This window comes from Triturus cristatus, chromosome 4_2 (genome assembly GCF_964204655.1).
Source record: "Triturus cristatus chromosome 4_2, aTriCri1.1, whole genome shotgun sequence".
In the NCBI taxonomy this organism is placed as follows: Eukaryota; Metazoa; Chordata; class Amphibia; order Caudata; family Salamandridae; genus Triturus; species Triturus cristatus.
The window spans coordinates 331878698-331906194 of record NC_140586.1 but is presented as its reverse complement, the minus strand read 5'-3'; the positions used below and the strand labels follow the sequence as shown (position 1 = coordinate 331906194).

At 42.4% G+C, this 27497-nt stretch overlaps 1 protein-coding gene across 3 annotated transcripts in view; it reads right to left on the bottom strand.

The window, feature by feature from the left end:
* Positions 1-27497, bottom strand: part of LOC146833819 (dimethylaniline monooxygenase [N-oxide-forming] 2-like) — a 230324-nt gene that overhangs the window by 161794 nt on the left and 41033 nt on the right. For all 3 annotated transcript variants that reach the window (XM_085601709.1, XM_085601711.1, XM_085601710.1), the window contains one exon: positions 21203-21345. In XM_085601709.1, the coding sequence (XP_085457835.1) occupies positions 21203-21319 (117 nt within the window). In that variant the 5' untranslated portion in view covers positions 21320-21345. The remainder of the gene's footprint in view (positions 1-21202; positions 21346-27497) is intronic.

The window sequence follows — 27497 nt, the reverse complement described above, 5'->3', positions numbered from 1 at the left end:
CTGTCAATGCTTGGGTACTGGCTGCACTATTCCACTGGATTGTTTCAGAGGAGCAGCAGAGTCATGGTTAGCATCGATTACTTGAGGTAATCTCAACCTGCATCAACCAGCTCAGTAAAGCAGTATATCAGCATGCAACAGTCACTTCAGGACAGGCAATTGTTAGTACATCAATTCTATGCTACCGTCCAATTCTCCCCTGTACTCAGTGCCATCGACAGGAACGTGTGGCACGTAAGCCATGCCACACCATTATCAAAATTATCACCCCTGGAACCTCATGGATGTGTGAGGTCTCTATGATGCTGGGGATCCTTTCACATATGTGCACCACTCCCCTGATACAGCACATCAAAGCTTCATCTTTCTTCAAGCAGTTATTGATTTCCAGGGATTATGGCGACACCTGGCATGTTTGGTAAGTGCAACGTAGACTCACAAGACATGCCTTTACACTCCGGACATAACAACACAGTGGCAGGCACACCACAGAGCACTCTTCTCTACATGACTCCCAATGAATCTATGGATGTTCGCATGAATGAAATGTGAAGAAATGTGAGTGATGTGCAAATGTAATCCAATTATCCATGCCTTTTGGGCTGGTGGTAATGCTGTGTATGGCCTTCCTCACCATTGCTTCCCTCACTTTATATGTACAACCAGTGTACATCCCAGAGGTAAGATTGACCACCCATACCGATCCAAAGAATCACTGATCGTTATTGTACTCCCCGAGGTAGGATGCAAGGTAATCCTTGAATGTTGCATGCTGAACAATATGGTCTGCAATAGAGCATATATACAGACCAATATCTACGTCTGCCAGATGGTCCAGAGTCCAGAGGTCCATGTCTGCATGCACACATCTTATCTGTGACTTACATCTTTACCTGAGCTGCATGTGGGGTTATTTTATTACGTTGGAACAATAGTGTTGAGTCAATGTTGAAATGTATGACATATCTCCATTACCAACCTCACGTCTGGAAACACCATTGTGTGCTTCAATCTGCTGCACAGATATTCTTATCCATCAGAAGGTACAATTGTAATGGTCATATAATGTACGACCAGTCCTATGTTTGACTTGCTTTGAGGAACACAGGCGGGATGATTGGGTGCAATTTCCTACTTTGTCCACGTATTACTTGGAATACTGCATATGTACAAACCTCTACTAGGTGTAACATATGATTCCATGATCATTTATGGATATAGCAGGTTCAAAAATGTCAATGGCATACTCTGTGCTATAGGACTGCTGTGCCCTTGCTCCTTTTTGTGCCTTTTTATTTGTCCTACACAGCGTGCATATGCACTACAAAGTTGTATGACTCCACCACCCATGTATTCTCAGAGGTGAACGACACAGAAGTGCAAAATTGGTCACTCCTAAGTTATCAACAGGACACACAAGCTTCCATCTCCGTTCATCTGTTGCTTAATTCAGTTTTACTCCTAAAATGGCTGAGGAGACAAAAAAGAGGGCCCCCAAACCTTATTCAGGAGAAAGTTAAGTTAGTTGGACATAGAGTCCTCAATAGGTTCCCTCACATTTATGGGGGCACAGACACGAAGTGTGTCAGAAAACACACCTAGAAGACTGGCAATCAATTGCTAAATTGTGAACTGCAGTATGAGGTCACCATCTGAGATTCCGGGATGCCTGCAAAAAATGGGATGACCTCTATCGATTGTCCAGGATCAAGGCCCTAGACATCCTGGGAGGACCACCCTGGATCACATGAAAGGTCTAGCAATATCTTGCTCAGCTGAAGCACATGAACAGGAGCATGGCAGTGAATACATCTTCTTTCCATTGCAAAGTACACCAATGTACATGCTAAGTACTAAGATGTTGTGTGATTTTTCTACACCTGTTCTTTGCTTATGTTGTTATGACTACACACACAACTTAGGTAATAAGACGTCTTTGTTTTGACATTTGAGCATCCTTCTGACCCTACTGATTTTGTGAGCTGGTGATGCTTAAGGCATGTGGGTGTTCAGGGTATGCCCTTTTGACCATCACACTCCATGACCCCGGTGGCAAAGAAGCTTGTGGGACATCCACCTTTGAAACGGTCTGAAATGCACCTGCAGTATTGTAAAGTATAGCAAAGATGATAATCTCTTCATTTGTGTAACAAAGTGACATACACAATTTACTAATAGGCCTTCCTCTCTCTATCAGGCCAGCAGGAGCCAGGAGTGGGGGGTTGGATGGAAGAGGGAAGAAGAAAGCAGAATGAAGCAGGGTGGGCAAGTTGGAGGGGAGATGGAACTCAAAAGAGGGCAGGAAAGAGCAGGAAAATGTGGAGAGAGGGGGGCAAGACGGAGAAGAGAAGGTGGCTTGCCTTCTCTGCAGGGGAAGCAGTGCACACCTGGAGATGCAGAAGTTTGGCATCAAGATGTCTACGGGAGGCGGGTACACAGGTGTCAGAATTGGTGAATCTGGACATACCACAAGGCAGTAGAATGCTGAAGATACTGATTCTCTTGCCAGTAAGAACAATTTGTGCCCACGAATTGTGTAGCCCCTACACCATAAACGACAGAATAACTTCAGCGCACCCCTACTGCCATTTGCCCTCCCAGGAGCAGTGTCCTTCTCCCCCACGATCACACCAATAACCAAGGGTACATTTTGCCCCAGACAACCCTAATCCCTCATGGGTATCCTCTACCCAGATAACGCAACATCTCCCCAAGACTCAGTCCTGGAGATGTTTAGAAAGTTTGTGTGTGGTCATAATGCCATCCTGCAGGCCACAGATAAGATTTTACTGCACTGCAGGATGCAGATATTGCCCACACAGGTAGCTGGACAGTATCTTCTCCCACTGGGTTGCCTCTTTGCTGAATCCCATTTCCACATTCTTCCCTACCTGTTGTGTTATACTTATCTATTCTACCAACCTTGTCTCTGTCACCATGTGTGATCCATTTCAGGAGGTGTTTGGGCATGCCCATGCAGGAGGAAATGATGGTGGTGACTCTTCCTTCAGACCAGAGAGAAGATGGCTAGAAACTCAACTTTCCAGCCAGGGTTAGTGGTGTGACTATGTTTCATTTGTGTTTATTTTCAAGTAGGACCTTGGATGTGATTCTGGATGTTGTACAAGGACAGTTTTGTATTTAGGGCATTGGTATGATCACTTTGGTTTCTGGACTACTTTTCTCAAGACAAATATTTTCTTGATACCATACTCTCTCTAAGATGTACATTGCCTGCCTGGGCTAATGCGGTGTTTGTGTCAGGGTTCACGGGAGGTTTCCTCCGCGTAATTCGGAACCCATCACTGTGAATACCATCTTCTCGGTTAAACCGAGTGATGGAATGCATGGGGCTCTCAGTTGGCGTATTTGTTGGCGCCGCTGGATTTCCAATATGGCCGCTGACGCATTCATGGGTCTGCGTTCTAGTCTTTATTGAATTCTAACGCAGCAGGTGAGGCGCGCCTGTCAACGTTCTCGAGCGCACTTCACCAGAGAAATTATCGAAGCAACACGTACCTCACCGTCGTGGAAGTTAGGGTAGGTCGCGTCGAGGATTTTCGTCGCGTTAATCTTCGACGGTCACCATACATACTCAGGTTAGTGTATCTTGATTGTAACTTGAATAGAATGAAGAATCTGTTCCTGACATAAGTAGGGAAGTCCGAATTCTAGTTATGAGAGACAATGAGTAGTTCGGAATCCGGTGACAATCCTGAGTTTATTCCGCAGGAGGAATAAGACTCTCTCAGAGAATTCATAGATTAAACCTGAACAACGCGAAACCAATCTCGCACTGTTCTTGTTTATTTCCTTTTGGGGACAAAAGACAAAAAGTGTATTAGCCTTGCAGCTTCCGAGTAAATCTTCCATAGTATCTAAGCAGCGAACAGTACCTCAGACATTATAGAGAATTAGGTTACCAAAACTAGGAAGTCCATTTACGCCTAGCTTACGGTTACCTGTACCTAAGGCTGAAGCTCAACGATAAAAGTACAATATGCTCACGGCTAGAAGATGAAGTAAGTTAACAGTTACACAACAACAGTGTAGAAATACCTGACAGATAAGATTCACGATACTTACCTTTCAATTCTATTTCCAAGACCCGACACCACCTTCACTCCTGTAAGAAAAGCAGAAGAAGAAAGGGTTAGCAAGAGCCTGAGCAAGACAGTTGTTACTCACTCAAGCAACTGAGAAATAGAAGAGAGGTGTGGCCCTGAATACCTCCTGGTAAGACAAGCTAATTCATTACCTCATATACAGTAAGTTAATGCTTAAAGAATTGAGTAGTGAACAAAAGTTAATTGTTGCAGAATCGTTTCTCTACAACGACGAAGATATCCAGGGCTGTCTCTTCTCTGTCCAATTCCCCTTTCCCCCGTCGACACTTGCCCGTAGAGAGTTACACATATTCTCGCGGAAACGTTCCGATGGGGGCATTGGGAAATTAGCATCATTCTGCTCCCGTGTTAGTTGAAGACTGTAAACGCACCTGACAGAGTGAAGTGCCCACGTTGTCATCAACACCTGAGCAGAATGGCGGAAGGGTTAGATCTAAAAAATTTGAGTGAAATACTTGGAAATATACAAAGGGATCTAGGAGCTGTTAGAGAGGAGAATCAAATCTTAAGACAGGAGATTCTGGGTATTAAGGGAAGGGAGACCATTGCTGGAACAAGTGTAAAATCCACAGCCTTTGAAACTCTAGGACAAAACATGAGTTCGAGCTCTGTACCCTTGGGTACCACTCAGGTGGTGCACTCCTTATCCCCAGTAATTCCCCTTGCTCCTCCGGAGCGATTTAATGGAGACACCCAAAAGGCCCAGATTTTTCTGACTCAGTGCTCCCTACATTTTATGTGCCGTCCTGCGATTTTCCCTGATGCTCAATCTCGGGTGGCGTTCATTCTATCTTATCTTAGTGGGGATGCTGCCTCCTGGTCGATGCCCTTAGTAACACAAGATGATCCAATCCTTTACAACCTCGAAGACTTTAAGAAAGAATTTCTTCGTATATTCGATAGGAGAAAAGCTTCACAGGCCACGGATAATGAACTACTAGAGCTTCGTCAGGGTAATAGAGAATTGGTAGCTTATTTGGCTCAATTTAATAAGTTGGTAGTGGAGACGAATTGGCCAATGAGTAAAAGAGCAGCAGTTTTTTACAGGGGATTGAAAGATGAACTAAAAGATGCCCTGTCTCAGGTTCCAAAACGACCCTCTGAAATCTCAGCCTTAATAGACCTGGTGTTAGAGATTGATTATCGCCTAAATGAAAGAAAGGGAGAAAGAAGAAGAGATTTTAAATCAAGTGTCCCCCGGTTTGATCGAATCAAGTCAGAATCAACACGAACTGTTGAGCAAACCACTCGAGAGGAACCTATGCAGATAGGTGCCATTAGAGGCCCATTGTCGCAGGAAGAAAAATAAAAAAGACGTCTGAATAAGCTATGTATGTACTGTGGAGGAAGTGGTCACTTTGTTAAGGCCTGTCTGAAGAGACCTAAGATACAAAACAAGGAGAAGGAAAACTCTCAGCACCACCAGTAGGCGGAGTTGGACTGGTGGATGCAAGTAAAGACACAACTCCAGTGTTTCATCAACTGGCGAACACCTTACAAGTCTCCACACCTCACCTGACCTTAGCCGTTACCTTGAAATTTCGAACAGTGATCTTGCAGGAAATCGCAATCATGATAGACTCCGGGGCAACTGGTAACTTTTGCGATCAAAAATTTGCAGTTCAGATAGGTTTACTGGCAATCAAAAAGGAGAAGAGCGAAAGGGTTAAGGCAGTTGATGGGTCAGACTTAACTTCAGGACCAATAACCAGCCACACTGAATCTGTACAGATAATTACCAAAGAGGGTCATCAAGAACTAATGCAATTTGATCTAATAGATGCTCCTCAATTTCAATTCATCTTAGGAATTCCATGGCTCACTGAGCACAATCCGTCAATTGATTGGGAGGCCAGAACCATAGCCTTAGATTCAAAATATTGTGCCGAACATTGTTTCTCTGAACCAGACACACTAGCTGAAAAAAGTGTGGCCGCGCAACTTTGTGACAATGGACAGACAGTATGTGTAATTCAAACTACTGAAATTCCTGAAAACCTTCAAGATTTCAAGGATGTTTTTGACGAAGCTGAAGCAGAAAAATTACCTCCGCATCGGTCTTATGACTGCAAGATAGACCTGGAACCGGGGGCGAATTTACCATGCAGTCGAGTTTACGCCCTCACTGAAAAGGAGAATCTCCATCTAAAGGAATACTTAGCGAAAAATCTGGATAACGGTTTCATTAGACCCTCCCAGTCACCAGTATCCTCTCCTCTCTTCTTTGTGCCCAAGAAAGGAGGAGACCTTCGAACCTGTATAGACTTTCGAGCAATCAACAGAATAACAACAAAGAATCGTTATCCTTTACCTCTGATCTCTGTGTTGATTGACCAAGTTAAAGAAGCCAAGATTTACACCCGTCTTGATCTTCGGGGAGCCTATCACCTAATCAGAGTGCGAGAAGGTGACGAATGGAAGACCGCCTTTAGAACTAAATACGGTCTTTACGAATATCAGGTGATGCCGTACGGCCTATGCAATGCGCCAGCGGCATTTCAGTACTTCATAAACGATGTTCTGAAGGACTTCATTGATCTATGTGTGATAGTATACATAGATGACATCTTGATTTATTCTAAGTCTGAAGAGGAACATCACGGACAGGTCCGAGCTGTTTTACAACGTCTCAGAGAAAATTCCTTATATGTGAAGCTAGAAAAATGTTTGTTCAACACCACCACGGTAGAGTTTCTGGGATTCGTGTTGTCACCTTCTGGAATCACCATGGATGAACACAAAGTAAAGGCTGTTGCGGACTGGCAATCTCCAACCACCATCAAGGAAGTCCAGAGTTTTATAGGCTTTGCTAACTTCTATAGGAGATTTATCCATGGTTTTTCTCAAAAGATTCTACCTTTAACCAGATTATTGAGAAAAGGAGTTCCTTTTAATTGGTCAGAGGAAGCTGAACAAGCATTCACCTTATTAAAGCAAAGTTTCACTTCGGCACCTATTCTTCTACATGCGGACCCCACAGAGCCATTTTATCTTGAGACTGATGCCTCCGACTTTGCTATAGGAGGCATTTTATCCCAAAGGCACAAAAACACCGGCCAGCTGCATCCTGTGGCGTATCGTTCTCGTAAACTCAACCCAGCGGAATGCAACTACACCATCACGGAGAAGGAGCTTTTAGCCATAAAGGATGCTTTTAAAGAATGGAGGCATTATCTCATGGGTGCTAAACATACGGTGACGATATTCACTGACCACAGAAATCTGACGTTTTTACGTTCTGCAAGAACTCTTACACCACGCCAGCTTCGATGGTCCCTCTATTTTGCGGAATTCGACTTCGTCATCACATACAGGCCTGGTTCCCAAAATGGGAAGGCGGACGCCTTGTCCAGATTGGATACTGACCATCAGAGTATCAAGGTCGAAAATCAGCAAATAATTCCGGCTGACAGAATCATTGGAACCATTTCCTTGGAACCTTTTGAAGATCAAATTCGAGAACACATGACCACTGCTCTTATCCACGACTGGGCCGCTGAAGACCCCTTACGAACTGTCCAGAATGGATTACCCTATCACGGACAAGCACTATTCCTACCCACCACAGACCTTCAAACTAAAGCCTTACGTGAATGTCACGATCACCCTCTAGCAGGTCATAAAGGTGTCCACAAGACAGATGAATTAGTTAAACGAAATTTCTGGTGGCCACACATGACAAGTGACATTCGGCAATATGTTTTGGGATGTGAGATTTGCACTCGGGGAAAATCGGACAGGCAAGCACCAAAAGGCCTTTTACAACCCTTACCAACTCCCCCATATCCCTGGCACACAGTATCTTTAGACTTAATTGTTGATCTCCCATCCTCTCATGGTTTTGACACTATCCTAGTCTGTGTGGACACTTTTAGTAAAATGACACATTTTGTACCTATTAAAGGCACACCAACATCACTACAATTATCACAGTTCTTTAACCAACATGTCATTCGCCTTCATGGCATTCCTAAGGTGTTAATCACTGACAGGGGGTCCCAATTCCTATCTCGATTTTGGAAAGCTTACATAAAAGGGTTAGGTATCGACCACCGCTATTCCACTAGTTTCCATCCAGAAACGGATGGACAAACTGAACGCACAAACCAAGAGTTAGAACAATACCTACGGCTTTATTTGCTTGATGAGGAAGCAGATTGGCCTGATTACTTGTGGTCTGCTGAATTTGCTCACAATAATGCTCAAAATGTTTCCACTGGGTACTCCCCCTTTTTCATAACTTCTGGCAGGCATCCTAATGCACATATTCACTTGTCTAACATCGAAGTCCCTGTAGTTCAGGATTTTGCCCAACGCCTAGTCAACATCCACCAATCGGCTACACGAAATTTGGCCGCTGCTAAGGCGTCTTATAAACGTGGTGCTGATCGGAAAAAACGACCTACGCCCATCCTTAATGTAGGAGACCTCGTTTGGTTGTCTACCAAGAATTTACGCCTGAAGGGCACCCGTAAATTCCAACCACGTTTTATGGGTCCTTTCCCTATTGAAAAAATCATAAATTCTGTCACCTATCGCTTGACATTACCGGCCACTACTAAAATTCACCCGGTTTTTCATGTCTGCCTACTAAAGAAGGTGCAATCAACCTTACGTCAAACATCTCCCCCTGCTCCCATCATTGTTGAGGGAGACCCTGAATATGAAGTAAAGAGAATTTTGGACTCAAAATGGAGTCGCAATCACCTTTTTTATCTCATTGATTGGAAAGGTTTTGGACCTGAAGAGCGATCCTGGGAGATAAGCTCGGATGTCCACGCCCCACGTTTGATCCAGGCCTTCCATGCCAAGTATCCTGATAAACCTCGCTTGGAGGAAACCCCGTTGAGAGGGGGTACTGTCAGGGTTCACGGGAGGTTTCCTCCGCGTAATTCGGAACCCATCACTGTGAATACCATCTTCTCGGTTAAACCGAGTGATGGAATGCATGGGGCTCTCAGTTGGCGTATTTGTTGGCGCCGCTGGATTTCCAATATGGCCGCTGACGCATTCATGGGTCGGCGTTCTAGTCTTTATTGAATTCTAACGCAGCAGGTGAGGCGCGCCTGTCAACGTTCTCGAGCGCACTTCACCAGAGAAATTATCGAAGCAACACGTACCTCACCGTCGTGGAAGTTAGGGTAGGTCGCGTCGAGGATTTTCGTCGCGTTAATCTTCGACGGTCACCATACATACTCAGGTTAGTGTATCTTGATTGTAACTTGAATAGAATGAAGAATCTGTTCCTGACATAAGTAGGGAAGTCCGAATTCTAGTTATGAGAGACAATGAGTAGTTCGGAATCCGGTGACAATCCTGAGTTTATTCCGCAGGAGGAATAAGACTCTCTCAGAGAATTCATAGATTAAACCTGAACAACGCGAACCCAATCTCGCACTGTTCTTGTTTAATTCCTTTTGGGGACAAAAGACAAAAAGTGTATTAGCCTTGCAGCTTCCGAGTAAATCTTCCATAGTATCTAAGCAGCGAACAGTACCTCAGACATTATAGAGAATTAGGTTACCAAAACTAGGAAGTCCATTTACGCCTAGCTTACGGTTACCTGTACCTAAGGCTGAAGCTCAACGATAAAAGTACAATATGCTCACGGCTAGAAGATGAAGTAAGTTAACAGTTACACAACAACAGTGTAGAAATACCTGACAGATAAGATTCACGATACTCACCTTTCAATTCTATTTCCAAGACCCGACACCACCTTCACTCCTGTAAGAAAAGCAGAAGAAGAAAGGGTTAGCAAGAGCCTGAGCAAGACAGTTGTTACTCACTCAAGCAACTGAGAAATAGAAGAGAGGTTTGGCCCTGAATACCTCCTGGTAAGACAAGCTAATTCATTACCTCATATACAGTAAGTTAATGCTTAAAGAATTGAGTAGTGAACAAAAGTTAATTGTTGCAGAATCGTTTCTCTACAACGACGAAGATATCCAGGGCTGTCTCTTCTCTGTCCAATTCACCTTTCCCCCGTCGACACTTGCCCGTAGAGAGTTACACATATTCTCGCGGAAACGTTCCGATGGGGGCATTGGGAAATTAGCATCATTCTGCTCCCGTGTTAGTTGAAGACTGTAAACGCACCTGACAGTTTGCTAGGTAGGTTGTCCAGGGCTCTTCCTTTAGAGGAGGGGAGATTACCATAATTCGCAGGCTTATGTATCTCCAGCCTTTTTTGATCCTACAGTACAACCTGTTCAAAGGTTATAATCTGTGTTTGGACCATATTAGTCGGTAATGTGAACTGTGATTTCATTCTTAGACTAGTTACATTTTTATTGTTATTTTGGGAGATTGTCTCTTAAAACATTGTTGAAACCTTAGTTTCCTAAAAAAGTGATGAAGTTATATTCTGCATGTACCTGCCCTGGGCTGTTTTAAGCATAGATTTCTCTGTCACTGTTTGATCTTTGGCTCACCATTAACTAGGTGCCCCACATGAAAACAGAGACTGTGTTCCCTATTATCGCTAATGTGCTGTCCTCAAGGCAGCTGTGAACTGTGCCTGCCCTGAGGGTAGTGTCTAAGTACATTAGTAAAAGACAAACTGGGCAAACCAGTTGTTTGAAGCAGCTATTTCATCTTTGACTGTGCAGGTGGCACCAGGCCTGTTTTCGAAAGGGGAGCAGAGAACATCCTGCATGCAGGTGCAGTGAGTAACTGCACCCATCTGCAGTGGTAGGCCATGGGGGTTCCATGAGACAGCTAATGATTGATCAGAGTGTCGCACTCCAAGGTAAAATGAAGTTAGCTGATCTGGTAATCCGGTTGATGGTGCAATTAGGTAAATCCTCCTGAGTATGAGGATGGTTATACAATGGAAATGCACTTTCTTGGACTAAGAGAGTGTCTCCCTCATGCACTCGTTGAATCAGTTCAATAGGTAATCTTGTAGTGATTAAATGGTTGGAGTCAATTTCATATATCCATCTTTGTATTTATTAATAATCCAATTATAAGGTGGATAATCTCAGTGGTAACAATTTAGTACATACTTCGAATTGATGTTCATTCAAAGAACCAAATTGCCCAAAGCATTTCGGGCGTGGAAGCCCTTCATCAGGGGATAGTATACTGTGAATACAAGGAAACAGGGTGTCAGCACAAGCAAAACACAGTTGTACTTGTATAACAATACTGTGACTATACACAGAATGTGTTAATACAGTAAGTACATTGGTGAGGGTAAACATATGAGGGTGCTGTGTTACTCAGAAATAGACCAATTTCACATGTTGTCCATCAGACGTGCCGAGGTGAAAATTAAAGTGAACGTGATTCTCTAGGTCACATCGGTGATCATAGAAAAGAACATAGTGAACCGGACAAGAGGCGTAAACGATCTTTGAGTAATAACGAAAAGTGGTCTGGTAACAAAATGCTGATCGAACCGCATGCTTAGTAAATCTCGATTGTAGTGATTAATCAAAGTAGCATGCAACTGTGTAAATGTTTCGGCATGAGAGTGAGGGAATTATCATGCATCTGTAAAAATACGGAGTAAAAGATAAACAGACTTCGAGTAAAGAAGCCGCGTACTTGCCAGAGTTCGTCAAAATAATACGCGTTCGTGTTACTCAATACATCCGTTGTAAACGATCTGTAAATAAACAGGAATACATAATGTAACCTGCGGTTTAAGTAAAGCTTCGTGCTCGAATCGAAGGTCAAAAGGTGCGTGAAAGAAACTTACTTCAGAGTATACAATGGAAGGCACCCGTCAGGTGTAGCCGAGGTGATGCGAATGAGTTGGTTTCGGCGGAACTGAGTTAAAGGACCTGGTTAACCCGGAAGTGATCCGCTGGTGTTAGTGTGCTAGTACGGAACTACACAGAAAAAAGACTGGTAGTTCTGCATAAGTATACCAATGTCTAGAGTACCAAAGGGTACGGAAAATGAATATAAAACAGGTGTTCGAGGAAAATGAAGGTCTGTGTTGAAAATAATGACCCGATACGCAAAAAACTATGCAGAGGAAAGAATAAGAAAACGTATGCGGGGGTGAATAGACTAAAGAAAAAAAGAGAAGTATGGCGTGACTAGAAGTACGTCAGCATGTGTCTCATGTGTGGCCACGGAGTGAAAACGGATTGGAAGATGTGCAAAAAATAAAGTGAACGAAAATGTCAACGGTGTGATTCCATAGCAGAACCAGAAATAGAGTACATTAATGTAAAGGAAAGGGAAATGTGAAACTAGTTTTAAGCGTGAGGTGTGTAAAAATTAGGTGTATATTTCTGAGTACTACAAGGGATACCAGGGACATATATTACAAGAAACAACTTAAATCGCAACGTTCATTGAGTCCGTTCGGGCTGATGGAGTCCATTTTGTTGATCCAATAAACTTCTCTTTGTAGCATGATTTGTGTGTTGTTTTAGCCTTTGAGGATGGGTACTTGTTCCAGAATCAGGAAACATAGTTGACTGATGTTATGGTTTTGAAGATGAAAGTGGTTGGTGATGGGAGATTTGAAGTTCCGTGTGCGTATATTGCTTTTGTGTTCATTGAGTCTGATTCGTATTTTGCGTTTTGTTTTCCCAATTTACACCAATCCGCATGGACATTTTAAACGGTAGATGACGTTTTGACTGTTGCAGGTGGCAGTTACTTGGAGTTTAATGTTGGTGCCTTTGCTGGGATGTTTGATGGTGTTCCCCTTGATGATGGAATTGCAATTGCGGCAATTGAAGCATGGGGTGGTTCCTTTGTAGTGTAATTTGTCGAGGTTCTTTGTAGTGGTGAGAATCTGTTTGAAATTTCTTGACCGTTGATATGCGAATATGGGAGGTGCGTCAAAAATATGTTTGAAATCCACTTCAGTTTCCAACTTAGGCCAATATTTTAATATTCTTAAGTACAGTACAGTAATATTCTTTATTACTGTATTTTGCACATATGTGAAACAAGCCTTGGCATAGCCAATAGGTCTTGCCTTTGGGGCCTTATAAGTGTTTAGCCAGAGATATTGACTTTGCCTATGTCTTTAAGCTGTGCCTTAGAGAAGGATTCAACCACAGTGTTGTAGCAGGACAGATGCCTGCTCTTCCGTTGCTGACTTGACCCACCCGTCAACTTTGACCTTAGCTAACCAATCGCCAAGGTCCTTGCAGAATCTTCCGACAGGCGCCACTTATAGGAACACGTAGCCAGAATACGTTATGGTCTGGACTAGGCTGTAACCAAATAACCCCCTCCCACCCACACCATGTCCTGATGAAGACCCGTAGTGACTACCGAAGGGAGCACACCGTTGGTCGAAAAGTCGATGATAGAAACGAGGCTCAGACCAACCAAGGCCCTGCATACCAAGAGGAGCATTAGCAGCCAGCAGGTCTCATGGTTATGAGCCTCGCCATCAGAAACCTTGTCCTTTTCCTTGTACATAAATCCTAAACCACCCTGTATACACTGCACCATTTTTTTCGCTAAGCACATATGTCACGTGAGCACTGTATATATTTCACCTATTGCAAACAGCCTTTTTGTATTCTTGAAAAAATTAATATATTTGAATGAAGTAATTCAGATAAAATGCAACGTGGATATGCACAAACTGTGTTATTGTGATTATTCCTGATAACTATTTACATGTGTTTAGGCGTGTGTGATATTCATGCCCTATGAATGTTTGGGTTATGCAACACTTGGTGCGCTGACAAAATAACTCTTGAGAACCAGACAGAACCATTTTTTGTTAATAAACGTTATACCCAGGTTCTGAGGGACACCGGGTCGCCCCGCTTTGTTATTAGAGAAGTCTGCAGCATGCCGAAAAGTTATAATAATGAAGTGCCAGAAGCATTTTTGTTACCTTATATATTACCAAGAAAGCATTAAGTACAACTGAACGACTATATTAAAAAGTATTAACAATAAATAATGTCTTGAGGTTCTTGTGTCCTTTCAATGGTGGCAACTTCTATGGGTTTTTTTGTTATGGGGGGCATAAATAACAGGACGGTGAAGGTTGGGAAATAGTACCTGTATAACAGTCAGTGAGAGAGTCAGTCAGTTAGTCAGTTAAAGTGGAATTTTAGTAGTGGCACTTGTTGGTATTGCACTGTTCATACATAATACCATTTCACAATATAAATTGTATGATTTATTGTCTTGGGTGAGAAAGCGATCAGTGGGAATGTAAACCTATGGTCTTAAGCATAAAGAATCTTGTCCGCAACATAGTAGCAGTTTAAAAGTGGAGTGTTTTAATTATTTGTCTACCAAGTTTAAAACTTAAAGCCCTATTTTTGTTTGGAAAATCATGTAAAAAAGACAAAGTGCCTTTGAAAAGTTGTGGGGAATAAAAGAATTCATATTAGAAGGAGATAATATCATGCACTCCTTATGAAAGAATGAACCCATGTTATAATTAAAATAATACAAAATGTTAGCAATCTCATGGCTTTATATGATAACGTTGCGCTGTGCAGCAAGAAGGTCATTTTAAATGTGCAGAAAATTATGTTTCAAAAACATTTCCACATCAAGCTGTTCGGCCTCCCCGTCCAATTAGCCAGTCTTTGCCTCCTACCATAGCGTGCAAACTTTAAAGGCTAGGAGGATATATTTATTCCCACACATGCTGCTTACTTTTGAAATCAAAGAAAATAATTAGGCTGTCCAACCACCAATCGAGATAAGTGGTCGCAGTTGGCCAGATGGCTCAAGTAAACTCAAGATTACTCGGGGCTTAATCTGTTTAAGAAACCCTGCTTACAGCGGAACGCCTGATTTCAGCTACTACACCTTGTGTGCTTAGAAGTCCTGAGTATAGCGTCTTGGCACCACTAATGGGTGTCTCTATGGGAACTGCGGCTCACAGAGCTATTACCGAGTTAGTTGGCTAGTTGGACTGTCTCTTGAACAATTGTTGGATATCTTTTTACATCAACACCCTAAACTCTCTTTAAAGCTTACCTTGCTTAAACTGAGACGTTTGCTTTACTCACAATGGGGGCACTATATTCGCGCTTTATGCTGCCGTACCATTTTCACTGCCACTTGCACATTAATACTCAATAATGAGATATATCTCCGTTTGTATTACTCTCGATTTCTGAAAGTGATTGTCAGTTGGTGCATAGCAACGGAATAACTAATTTTCTGGGGTAAACTGTCCCATGAGCGCCTCTGACGCCTGCCACCTCTGGGAGCTGTGGAGTCAATCTCACAGCATGAGCCAATCAGATGCAACTGTTTCAATAAGGAAAGCGGTGAAGGGTCAGCAAGAGGAATTTCAACTATATAAAACTAATGAATGCAGAAGCATGAGCGGGAAGACGCAGGCAGTGCCCCAAGTAAGAACAACATATCCCTGCCAAGGGGGTTGCCTCCTTGGCTGAACTGAAAGTCTGCATTGTGAAGCAAGGATGTATTTAACTGCCATCTTCTTCCCCTCGATCCCCCACCTCAGAAGCGGCTCTTGTGGAGAGCAGCAACGAATCCTGAGTTCTGCTGAGTGAGACGCAGAGGTAATATAAATCACGCAGGAGCTCAGGGACTCCATATGGCTGTGCCTCGGGCACTGTAAACGGGGGAGACGCCTCGGGTGCTGTAAACACGGTGCCGGTGTGAAGGGGACGACACTTAGGGGTTGGCAGCAGCAGCTCAGGGCGCCACATGACTCTGCCTTGGGCATTGTAAACAGGGGGAGGTGCCAGTATAGGCGTGGCGCCCTGCGAACAAGGCAATGTACTTGTCGGTGTGCCCAGAGGGGAGGAGAGGCCATCTCTACCTGAACAGTGAGAGGGGGCGGGCGAGAAGAAGAAAGATGGAGGAGAGCGAGTGAGGAGATAGTAAAAGAGGGTGTGGGAGAGGATGGACAGGTAGAGGGGCTAAGAGAGAACAGAGTGAGAGGGGAGGGAGCAGAGACGGAGAGGGCGGAGCGAGTGTACTAAAACGAGATTACACAGTTTACTAAAACAAAACCACATGACTGGATTAGCCTTTCCCTAATGACATAGAGCCATCAAGTAAATACACAACACCATCCCTTAAGATGAATTTTTAGCAACAACAGTAAAGTACCTTGGTTCCATGGTTGACATAGGGGTGAATTTTCCCTTCAATTAAGGCAAACCATCAATTGAGCTGGCCATCAACTTTTGCTCCATACAAAAGCAGAACGCACCACGTCATGAGCATCATTGTGTTTTCTAACCAGCATTCCACCGGGTCAGAGAGGGCATCAATATTCTTTACAAAAAATGTATTGGCAAAAACAATAACTTTACACACACACAAGAACTGGGGGTCTAATAACAGACAGCACAAAGGAAAAGAAAGAAGGAAATCGGTGCATGAAAACAATCAGACCAGAACGTTCCTAGAGCAGAACGTGGATTACCATCAACCTTACTTAGAGAGGCAGTCTCTATGATCAAGAGACACACCTCTGTCAAAGTTGGATACCAGATGATATAAACGATCAAGAGAGCAACCTTGTTCTCACTATATGCTTCATTCAATGAGTAAGGTTGATGGTAATCCACGCTCTGCTCTAGGTACGTTCTGGTCTGATTGTTTTCATGCACCGATTTCCTTCTTTCTTTTCTTTTGTGCTGTCTGTTATTAGACCCCCAGTTCTTGTGTGTGTGTATAGTTCAGTTATGGGGATGAGAATTTGGGCTGGTCTATTAATACTCTTCCCTTAGACCCTATTTTTCTAAGTAGTATTGTTGATGAAAACAAATAACTTTCCAGCTCCATTCCGGTGTATTTGCCACTCCTTTATTTTGCCTGTCTATCCACTCTTGTCTATATGTCTTTCTTTGCCAGCTCAACTTTCTCCAACTTCAGTTTTTTTCAACAGAGGTACTCCAATTCCCTCTTTTTAGATCCTCTTCCTCTTTCTCCCATATGTCTCTATCTCTCTCTTTTGCTTGCACCCTTCATAGCACTCGCTCGGTCTTCATTAGATTACTTTCTCTTCTTCATGTTTGTTTCTCTCTTTCAGGCTCTGTCTTCTCTCTCTTATTCTCTAGCTCTATTCGCATTCTATACTTCCACCTCATTCACCTCCACTCATTCTGTCTTCTTTTTTCATTCCATCCCTTTCTGACTCCATTTAATTCAGTTTCCCTCCCTCCGTTTGGCTTTCTGTTTTGCTTTTTGTTTTGCAGTACACATCCGTGTATACCCTTACATTAGTTGTACGTTCAGGTACCTTTTCTGGTGCACATGCTGTTGAAGGTCTTTCAGCAGCACTACACCTACAAAGTCTGACACCCTTGACCTACCCAGCAGTGAAGACGTTTTAAGGCATGGGCAAAGTGGGCTCTGACCCAGGGCCCCAGGCCTTTCAGGGGACGTCCTTATAAAGCCAGCTCTGTTCTGCGGAGGGTCTTGCCCTGATTACCTTGACTAATTCTTAAACAAGTTGTTTTAAATACTGTTTCCTCTTTTAATGTGGGTGACATATGAGAGTCTATTATGGACATTTTGCCGAGATATGCTGTAATCATGTAACTTCCATAAAAAAAGATTCTTTTAGACCAAAACAGCACCTCTCAAATGAGAAATGGGAGGGCATCACAGAGAGTGTGTGCAGCAATATTGTGCGCTGCTGCTGTGTCATTATCCCTGAATTTTAGATGTAAACACATTTAAAATGTGGACAAGTGTTCCTTGATCACATAACGTGCATACGCCTGAAGCATGCACTACTGGGCACTCGCTGTCCACAAAATATGCATTTACCAAAGGTTCGAAGCACTGGGCTAATATCATCTGGCCATATAATATTAATATGCCAGAGGCTTGCAGAAGTGGGCAAATATAACCTACCCACATGATGTGCATATGCAGAGGCTTTCACAACTTGCCATATATAATAGGCCAACCAAACAGAAGCCTGCACAGGTGGGCATTTAAGACGAGGATATGTGAGGTTTGCGGACCTCCAATATATGCGCTATAATGCTTAAGTTATCTGCACATCTGAAAAGTGTAATTTTCTGATACTATACTACAGCATTACATGCTGTGCATATACAAAGGGTCTGAATTGCATTCCATAGGCATACCTGTGACATAAAATTTTACATGAGCCTATAATATATGCACATTTTGGATAGATGCATATAATCAGAGGTTTTAAATGTCCATATTGGGCATATTACAGCACTGACTGATGTGTATAAATCAGTTACAGTCAGTACACATGCCAGAGAGGTGCATACTGTGCATCTAGCAGAGGGAAATATGTTCTTCGTGTGATAGATGCCTTAATAGTGGGCTCCTTCCTCTCAGCTCTAAAATATTATATATTCTTTGGTAACAAGATGTACATATATCAGTGGAATGCGATTTCCCTAAATTCCCAGAGCAAAATAATTAGAAGTGCGTAAAGTGTGGTACTCTGTTCTTCTAATAGACTGGTTGGGGGCAGTTTAGGGTGTTATTTAAAAATCAAGCCTCGGGAGACACAAAACACAACAGAGGTAGATAGTAATTCGAGCCTTACCTTAGAGTCAGGCCTTTCATGGTCAAAAAAAGTTCATTTTCTTTGGTTCCAAAAGGTATGAAATGCAGTTTCTTTTGTGGGTTTACCTTGATTTTATTAACAACGTGTTTTGCTGAAATTCAGATTGGGTATTACATCTGGCTTTCAGTGCCAGTGCCAGTTGAGGATGTGGGTGGAGCCAATAGAGTAAGTGGGTGGAGCCGGGGGAAGTGGGTGTAGCCTCCCCCCAAAAATTGAGCACCTGTACTTAATATTTTACAAATTAAGCACTGCTTGGTTATACAGAAGTACGTTGTGGCTATCCTTAGGATGGTTTTGGTGGCATAGGTGGTTGTACAGGGCCCTCATGTGGCTGGCAATGGAGATCATCTTCCCCTCAGTGTTGGAGATAACATGGTGCATGACATCTTGTTGCATGTAGTAGATCAAAGAGTTGTCTTTTCTCAAACGAACCCACTACAATAGGCCAGCTGGTTGGATCATCAGTGGACGTCTGGCTTCAGCAGCAGTTAACCATGGAAAATGCAGGACGGAAGTAGTCAATTACTCACCTGGGGAAAACTGTGCCCAAGGCTGGAAGAAATTATTTGAGTTGCACACATCTGGGGATTCATCTGGAATATCTGAAGTGAGGGTGGTGGGAGTAAGTGGGTCCTGGCATCGGGCCAAGTATCTCTGACTTTGGTTTAAATGCCTGGGGACTTCCAATTTGGAAGATAACCTGATGAGGGAGACTGGTAACCATCTGTGGCTCGACTAAACCATCCTCTTCAGGGCCGTCATTTTCCTCATTTTTTGCGATGTTGTGTACTGCCATAAGTGTAGCCTGCAGGATCAGGGGCTCTCTCCTTGGCCTTTGCTAGTGGATTGAGTGTCATTTTCTGGGTCTTCTTCCCTAGGGCCTGTGAATAAGAGACACTCATTGGCCAATGAACCTGTGGCACAGTGGGAGAGGGAAGAAAGTCATACTCACATGCAGGACATGCAACTCTTGGGTAGTGAACATGCAACAGTAGTGCATACTATGCACATTATCTTCAAGGTTCTTGGAATGGGTGCATTGTCTTCACATACAGTAACATGCAGTGCCTGTCCTCGTCAGAGGTAGCCTATGTGTGGACATGCCCCATGATGTTAGCTGCTCTCCTAAAATGCAGGCACAGTATTGGGACAACAAGGACTTAGAATCAGCAGCTGTTATAGAAATTATAGAACTTTGTGAGTTGAAAGGCAGTGAATAGGCTTTAACATTTGACTTTTCTGAGATCACTGTGGAGATACAAGTCCTGACACAAGCATTGAGTAGTCACTCGAGTCCCGTCCGACAAGTTTCAGATACATATATCTGTAAGTTAAAGTCAATTCACAATGTTGGGACTGAGGTCACACACAAACCTGCCTGACAGATAAAAGAAAGTTGACGTCCCTTTTGCAGTCTTCCTCATGATACAATGTGGTGGTTGTGAACAGGAAACTTTGAGTGATTGCAGCTATGAAGAAACAGATATTGGGACAGGTGGCTAGTACTTGGAACATCTTTAATATGGTGAAGCAGTGTCTACAGAGAGCAAATCCATGTGTGTTTGCTATGTATTATACTGCCTGACCAATGAAGGCAGAGTAATTCCATTTACTTTAGTTCTTTAGCTTGATGTGGTATTTTGGTCAGATGACAGTGTCAGGTTTAACAGTAAACACTATGACACAATCAGCCATGACAGTTCAACGTTGTCTCAACATTAGCAAGAGGGACAAGGAGAAACTATGGCGGAGCATTACCATCCCCCATTCAAATGCATTTTTTAAACCAACCAAGGAAAAGGCCTATACAAACATGTCCTGTGGTACTTCTTCACTAATAAGCCCTGCTTCTTCAAAGGAAAACCTTATGGTTTGTAAAAAAGGGTCCTCACCCACAAAATTCCATAGCATTCTACATCATCTGACCCTCACCATGTAAATTACTTCACATTAGGGTGGGCTCAACCAGTGTTCTGGGAGTTCTTTGACATTGTAGGTATGAGAGAAAAAGATCACGTTAAATTATCTAGGATATATGCATATAAAAGTTCATTTATTAATGGTCATCCTGTCAAGATTAAAAATCCAAGTACTGATTTAATATAACAAAGGGGGCATTTTAAGGGTAATAATGGTCTCTACGTCTTATCTCTAGGTCTTCATGGTATGGCTATGTTAAGTTGCCCTGATGGGGCATGTGGCCATCGCCAGGGCCAGAATATCCCTGAGTAACATACTGGGGAACCAACTAGTAACTCTCTAAACTATTAGTAAATGTTATTACTCATGCACATACTCATGCAAGACACTCATGAATACTCATGGTTGCAGGGGAGGGGGCTGGTTGGTCACCTCCACTTGGGGTATACATTTGTGCCCATAGTATGCACGGGTTGGCCAGGTCTACCCCTTCATGAAGAGCTGCGGCCTCGGATTTTGTAACATGTAGTACCTGCCCTTGTCAGAGGTGGACTGTGTGTGGGCAGGTACAATGATGGTAGCTCCTCCAAAAAAGCAGGCACAGAATTGGGACACACATGCAAGGAAAGTTCAATTCAAGAATTTCTTGTACCTGTGCAGCCACGCGACTGAGCTCTGTAGCAATATCCACTCCACTGTTGCCGATCCCAACCACAAGCACCCTCTTTCCCTCGAACCCATCTGGGTGTTTGTATTCTCGGCTGTGCATAAATTTGCCTTTGAACTTTTCTAGGCCTGCAGGGATTACAAGAGACACACCATATGAACTGAAGGGCCATATGAAAATGAAAATTAACAGTACCCTGCTTAGCATTTACTGACCCTGCATTGTAAAGGCAATAGATTACTATTTATAATTTACATTATTATAGCTTGGATAAATTGCTTTTCAATGGAAAAAATACCTCATTTTCTCATCCCTTTCTCTCACAGGTTGACAAGTGCGCAACACGCAGCTGGAACATTCTTTTTACTGTTTTTTCCTTTCTTCTACCATCTGTCCATCCCTATGGTTTCATCAATTATGGATGAACGGAAAAGAACTGGCTCAGCCTGACCTTTCTAATTATTCTGTTCCTTTTCCAAAAATCCTTTATTTGATTACAAACCTTCAAAAGTACAAAATATCCACGGAATACATGCAACAGTTTTGCTTCATTCAACATTCATAATACATAAATATACTCTCATAAAACATTAAAACATAATCATAAACCACCCAAGAAGCCCATGTGCAGGGCCATTCCAATACAGCTGTTTTTTCAAGATATCAGAAGAGTTCCTCAGATTAATAGTCCTATCTCTACATATCTAGTTTTTTTAATTAAAACTAATCCTGCTTTCCAAAAATATATAAAATGCATGATAATTTATAAAATATAAAATTCTGTTTATATTCCCTGACTATAAAGTTTTCAACTGATGACTAGTACGGTTAGTGAAAAGTGAAAGACTTCTAGTAAGAAGCCCAATGGTTTGGAGAAGAGATTTGCATGTTTGCTGGTGAGGCTGATGGAAAGGTGTGAGGCTGTAGCAGTGGGAGGTATGGATATGGTGAGAAGGATTCGGGATATGCTCCAGAACCTCTAATGTATTAGCAAGGTGGTTCAGGTTAAGGGGATGTGCTATCTGGATAGTGTAGGAACTGTGTTGGAACTGTAGTCAGTGGAGAAGGACACATGTTAATTGAGCAGGATCGGAAGGCATTCCAGATTCTAGTAATAGTTTCCTTCTCCTAGGAAATGCAGAAGCAGGGATTGATCGCCTCTTTGCCCAATTCTGGGAATATGCAACACTTGATGACGGCAGGAATTACAGAACCTATCAAATCTAAACATAAGGAAATCTATCTAGTCCCACCGGTCCAATTCTCTAGATTCTCCAACATGAAGCAACAGAAGGAGAATGATTTGAACACATTAAGGGTATATATGTCAAAGAAACAACTACAAGGAAAACTTGCAAACGTCAAGGAAAAGTTCATGATGCTTCGAATGAGAATAAATTCCTTAGCCAGTATAGTCTGTATTCTTCTGGAATGCAATGTATTCTTCCAGAAATCAATTAACTGCATTCTTCCCTTAAACTAGTGGCAAGAGTATGTCAGGAACCAGAGAAGAACATGCAGAGCTTAATTTGTAAAAGAATAAAGGCCAGGGGCCAGCATTTTGCAGTCACCACTGTGTAGTTGTAGTTAGGTCCTAGTTTCCATAGGTAGAGCATTTTTTGGTTTACTAATACCTGTAGCACAATGTGACGAATCTTCACAAAACTTTCCCAAAAATAGTTCCTCCACCTCAGCTCCTCCCTTGAAAGGTTCGGGGTGATACAAATAGTGAGGGCTAAAAAAAAGGGAAGCCCAAAAACACAATTTTGCAAAGTAGTTCCCATAGGGATTTTTGAACAGCACTATAACCGAAATGGCTGAATGGAATTACACCAAATTTGGTAGAAATCTAGTTCCTGATCCAGAAACTGTGCTTTTTGTGATATGGTGTAAATCAGTTCAGGAGTTTTAAAAAATTAAGTATATTTGGATGGTTGGTTTTGCAGGACTCTTGTGAGAGTCCTGCAAACACGAAATTTCAAATAATTGAGTGATCTGATTGTCTGAGAGGGCATCTTTTCCCATTGGTCGTCTTGATCCTGTGCTCTGATTGGCTGTTTGCAACATGAAGAGAAATGTTGCGCCGGCGGTTCATGTCACTGAAGATAATGTATAAGGGGCACTGTAGGTGTACCTTGATACTTTGAACCTTGTGGCGGGTGTCCCAGAGGGACTCCCCCTAAAGCCAAATTTAAAACATATGTTGAGGTGGGGGTTTCTGTGATCCCACTGGACTCTCACAGGAGTCGGTGAGGCTTCCCTGTCCCCACAAGAGTCCCTTGGTTGCAAAGGGGGCAGGCACAATGGCTTCTGCAAGAGTATCACAAATTGGAAAAACATTTCCGAAAAGGGGGTGCTTGAGTGTCTGTGGTGGGTTGACTGTGTACAAGTGGTTGGCCCTGTGACTAACTGATGTGGTGCACAGCCCTGGATTTGGGGATTGGCTGTCCGTTGTGTGTTGGGAATAAGGCCTGGTTGCATGCCAGGCCCTACGCCTCGGGGGTTGGTGGCCCATGTATTGTATTGTAATGGTAATTGTATTGTGTTGTAATGTGGCCCTGGGTGCGGAGCCTGGCTGCAGGGCAGGGCCTGTGGCCAACCCCACACTGTGCACAGCCAAAGGAGAAGTGCAGCGATGGGTTGGCTGCCCACGAGGGGTGGGACACAGGGCTTGGCTACATGCCAGGCCCGGCGGCCAACCATGAGCAGTGCATGGCCCTTGACCAAGGACGTTAGGTTGGTGTTATCTATGTTAATAAAATATTACTTTACGTTAAAATAAAACAAGAAATTCACAGAAACAACAAACATTAAAGTGATGTAACAGCTAGGTATGGAAACAATATCTTACTTTGCATTTTTAAAAAACCTCACAAATTCGCTAAAAAATAATGGTTAAAGTTCATTATATTTAAGTGGAAATGTCAGTATAAGCATAATGTTTTAAACTTAAAAAAACACTGAAATGTAAAGGTTATAGTTATTTCAAGTGACTATAACGTGTGTCCTCGCCATGCACTGCTCATAACCTCACAAACTACAACACTTACACTGAAAACATGGAGGTGTGAGAGTTGAGCAGTTAAGATGACTGGAGTCACGTCTTTTTTAAATAGGAACTAAATACTCAAGGGGATTTAATAAGGATTAGAAGTTTGCGGTCCATTGAGCTTATTGAGTGGAAGAACTGAACCACAACTTGGCTCCTTTTTCCTGCACATTCTAAAGCTAGACTGAACTGTTTTTCATGTCTCACTGTATAATGGATTGTCCCATTCTTTGCTTCTTGGCATGCTTCTCTCAGCCCATTGGGCCTTTATTCATCTGAGGGCCTTATATCCAGCCATTAGGGGCAATATTATGTCAATTTGGGCGGTTATTAGCAAACAGGTTATTCTGTAGGAGGCCTTTTTTTGTGCCAAAATGTTCATTGATTAATGTAAATGGTGGAAAATCCAAAACCTAAATATGCAGCTTGACCCAACAGCGGATTTATTAGTCAATATGCATGTATGAAATCTGACCAATTTGATCATTGTTGTGAGATGTACAAGCTTCATGTTGTATGTCAGTACAGATGCACAAATGTGCTGCGATGCATGGACAATAGTATTTGCTTCATTCCCACTGAGGTGATTCTGCAACAAACAGAAGGAAGACTATAGGGAGCTATGAGACAGTATGTCTCCTGTCACCAGTGCATGTTTTGTATAAGTTTTGAGTGAGTGAATAGGGCAAGTTGTTCTGATGAAGGCTGCTAAGTCGATATGTGTTACTTAATAACAAATAAACCAGGGGGATATTTGTGGAGAGGCAGAATATTTCTGGAATCAAAACTATCAAGGGAACTGCAGGATTATGTTTTAACGAGCTTCAGCACCCGTTACAGGCATCGGAGCTGCTTGGCGAGAGAGCAGTAACACCGTACTTGTTACACATATAAATCATTATTATTCTTTATCTTTATTTCATTTGAATACTAAATTAATTTAATCTAATTATTGCATTTAATAAATACTATTATGACAATAGTAGTATTTTCATTTTAACTTCAAGTGGATGTCATACACTCTAATTAGTCAATAAAAGTTCCCATCCCTTAACTCTAAAAAAAAATAGTCCTCACCACCTCTAAAAGCTTCCCTTCCCTAAACTCCAAAAACACCTCAGCACCCTCAAAAAACTATTTAACGTTAATATATTTTTTATCCATTTTCATTTTCACATATTTTATGTAATTATTTAAAATAAATTAACAAACTTATAAATGTACAAAACTTAATTTAGACCATACTATCTAACTGTCCAAACCTTAACAATATGAATGTTGGGCTCTGTTCTTCACCTGTGTTCGTGGCTCTTTAGTCAAGATTGCCTTCAAGGCAGATGCTCAGAGCATCTTCTCAGAAGTTTTCTCTTTGCAGCACTCCTTGATATTCCTACTTCAGTGTTACCACAAAGACTTTCCTTGCACCCTTGTAATCAATCAGCCTCTTCTAGTAATCTCATCAGAGTCCAGAGGCTAGTGATAGTTAGGGAGAGGTAGACATTACTTGTTTGGATTGATGGACTCCTGTTAGGCCCTTGTACTGTCCACTGCATCTATGTACTGAGATTGTGTCATGTCTTCAAAGTTGTACTGTAACAACTGTATTTTGGGCATCTCCATTGTTGTAGGGCAATCCTGTGTAAACCTTTGTTTCTGCAGTTGTGGAGCAATAACAAATGCTGTAGAGCATCAGAACACAGCCAGTCCAGTGATGATTCTTTTTGTTGCTAAAAGGATAGAGGCACTCTGCCATTGATATACTAAGTTTGCCATAATTCAACTGACACTAGAGTAAATCTGGTGAATCTCTTACATTCTATAGGATGTTACCATTCATGTGAAATCTATGTAAACAAAAAACTGCGCATATTTGAAAGTTGATGTAAAAGCTTCGAGTGACAGTAGTTTTGTGTTCTCTTTACAAAAAAAAGCCATCATTCATTGCTCATCGCCAGCGTCAAGTCAGCACTGTCAATCCCACAGCAACATTCCGATTTACAAGTTAGTGGTAGCTTGAGTCTGACATTTAATACATTGGTTATTGCCTATACATACCTCACAATTATTTGGGCATAAAAAATAACAGCTCTTCATTTCTTTATCACTATAGTGGAACTCTCTAGTACTTAAATGTGAGTCTTTAGTGGTTTACTGTATTCACACTGTGGATGAAACCTGTACCAAAATATTATGATTGCATTGGCTCAACCTAGACAAATGATTAGCATCTATTACCATTGGTTACAAAGGTCCCAAATTCAAATATAGTATCACTTTGTCCCTACCTAATTCCTTAATGTACTTTGGGTTTTGCAGACTCCAATAGGATTCAGACCTTGAACAGCCCTACTGGGCCAAGGTAAATACTTTGCAGGCCAGAAGGTAGATTGAAGGCTCCTCTCAGAATATGCCCATTCAGAGAAGATTGCCATGTTCATGGAAGAGGAAAAAGGTGGGTTAGAAATGTGCATGGCCCAGTTAGCCCACACTTACACAAGCTGCAGCCTCACTGACCGGGTATATCACACAGACACAATTCTGCGGTCCTGCATTATGGCTGACTCCCCTGCAGGTACCGGACCAGGGACAACTAATCAAGTTACGGAAAACAGTTGAAAGGTCGAGGTCTGGAAATTAACGCACATAGTATATGGATGGATGAAGGTTGCCGAGTGACAGATTGCTCCTGAGGAGAGCCTGCAGATGGTGAAGTAGATGCATCACTGCACCACAATGGGCTGATGCTCCTAGCATGGATCAGCGCTCCTAAAAGCTAGGTCTTAAACGTGAAACATTGTTTTTTCTATGTTGCATTAAACATCAAAATGCTTCTTCTTGCACTTTTTTAGGAGTGTGCATGTCTCACTTTGTTTTTTAGCAAAGTTATGGACAGATGTTCAACTTCTTCACTCACTAAATAGATGACAAGTTGCATGCATGAGCATCGTAGTAATTATCCACTGTAGCATGTAGATAGTTCCCCAATTGCCGAATCTAATTCTCCTATCACGTTCCCTCTGTCTAAGCATCAGCTATGTTGAAAGCAGTGGGCTGAATAAAATGGGGAAAACTATCATTGCCATCTGCCATTGTAGGCTAACATGTGCAGTTTGTCTGTGAGTAGAACATAGGGTGAGGTAAGTGAGACCAATGCTGGGTGTTATATTGCACGTGAGCAGGACCTTAAATCAAGGACAAGGTTGTCGTTCTTAGCAATACCAGAATAACAAA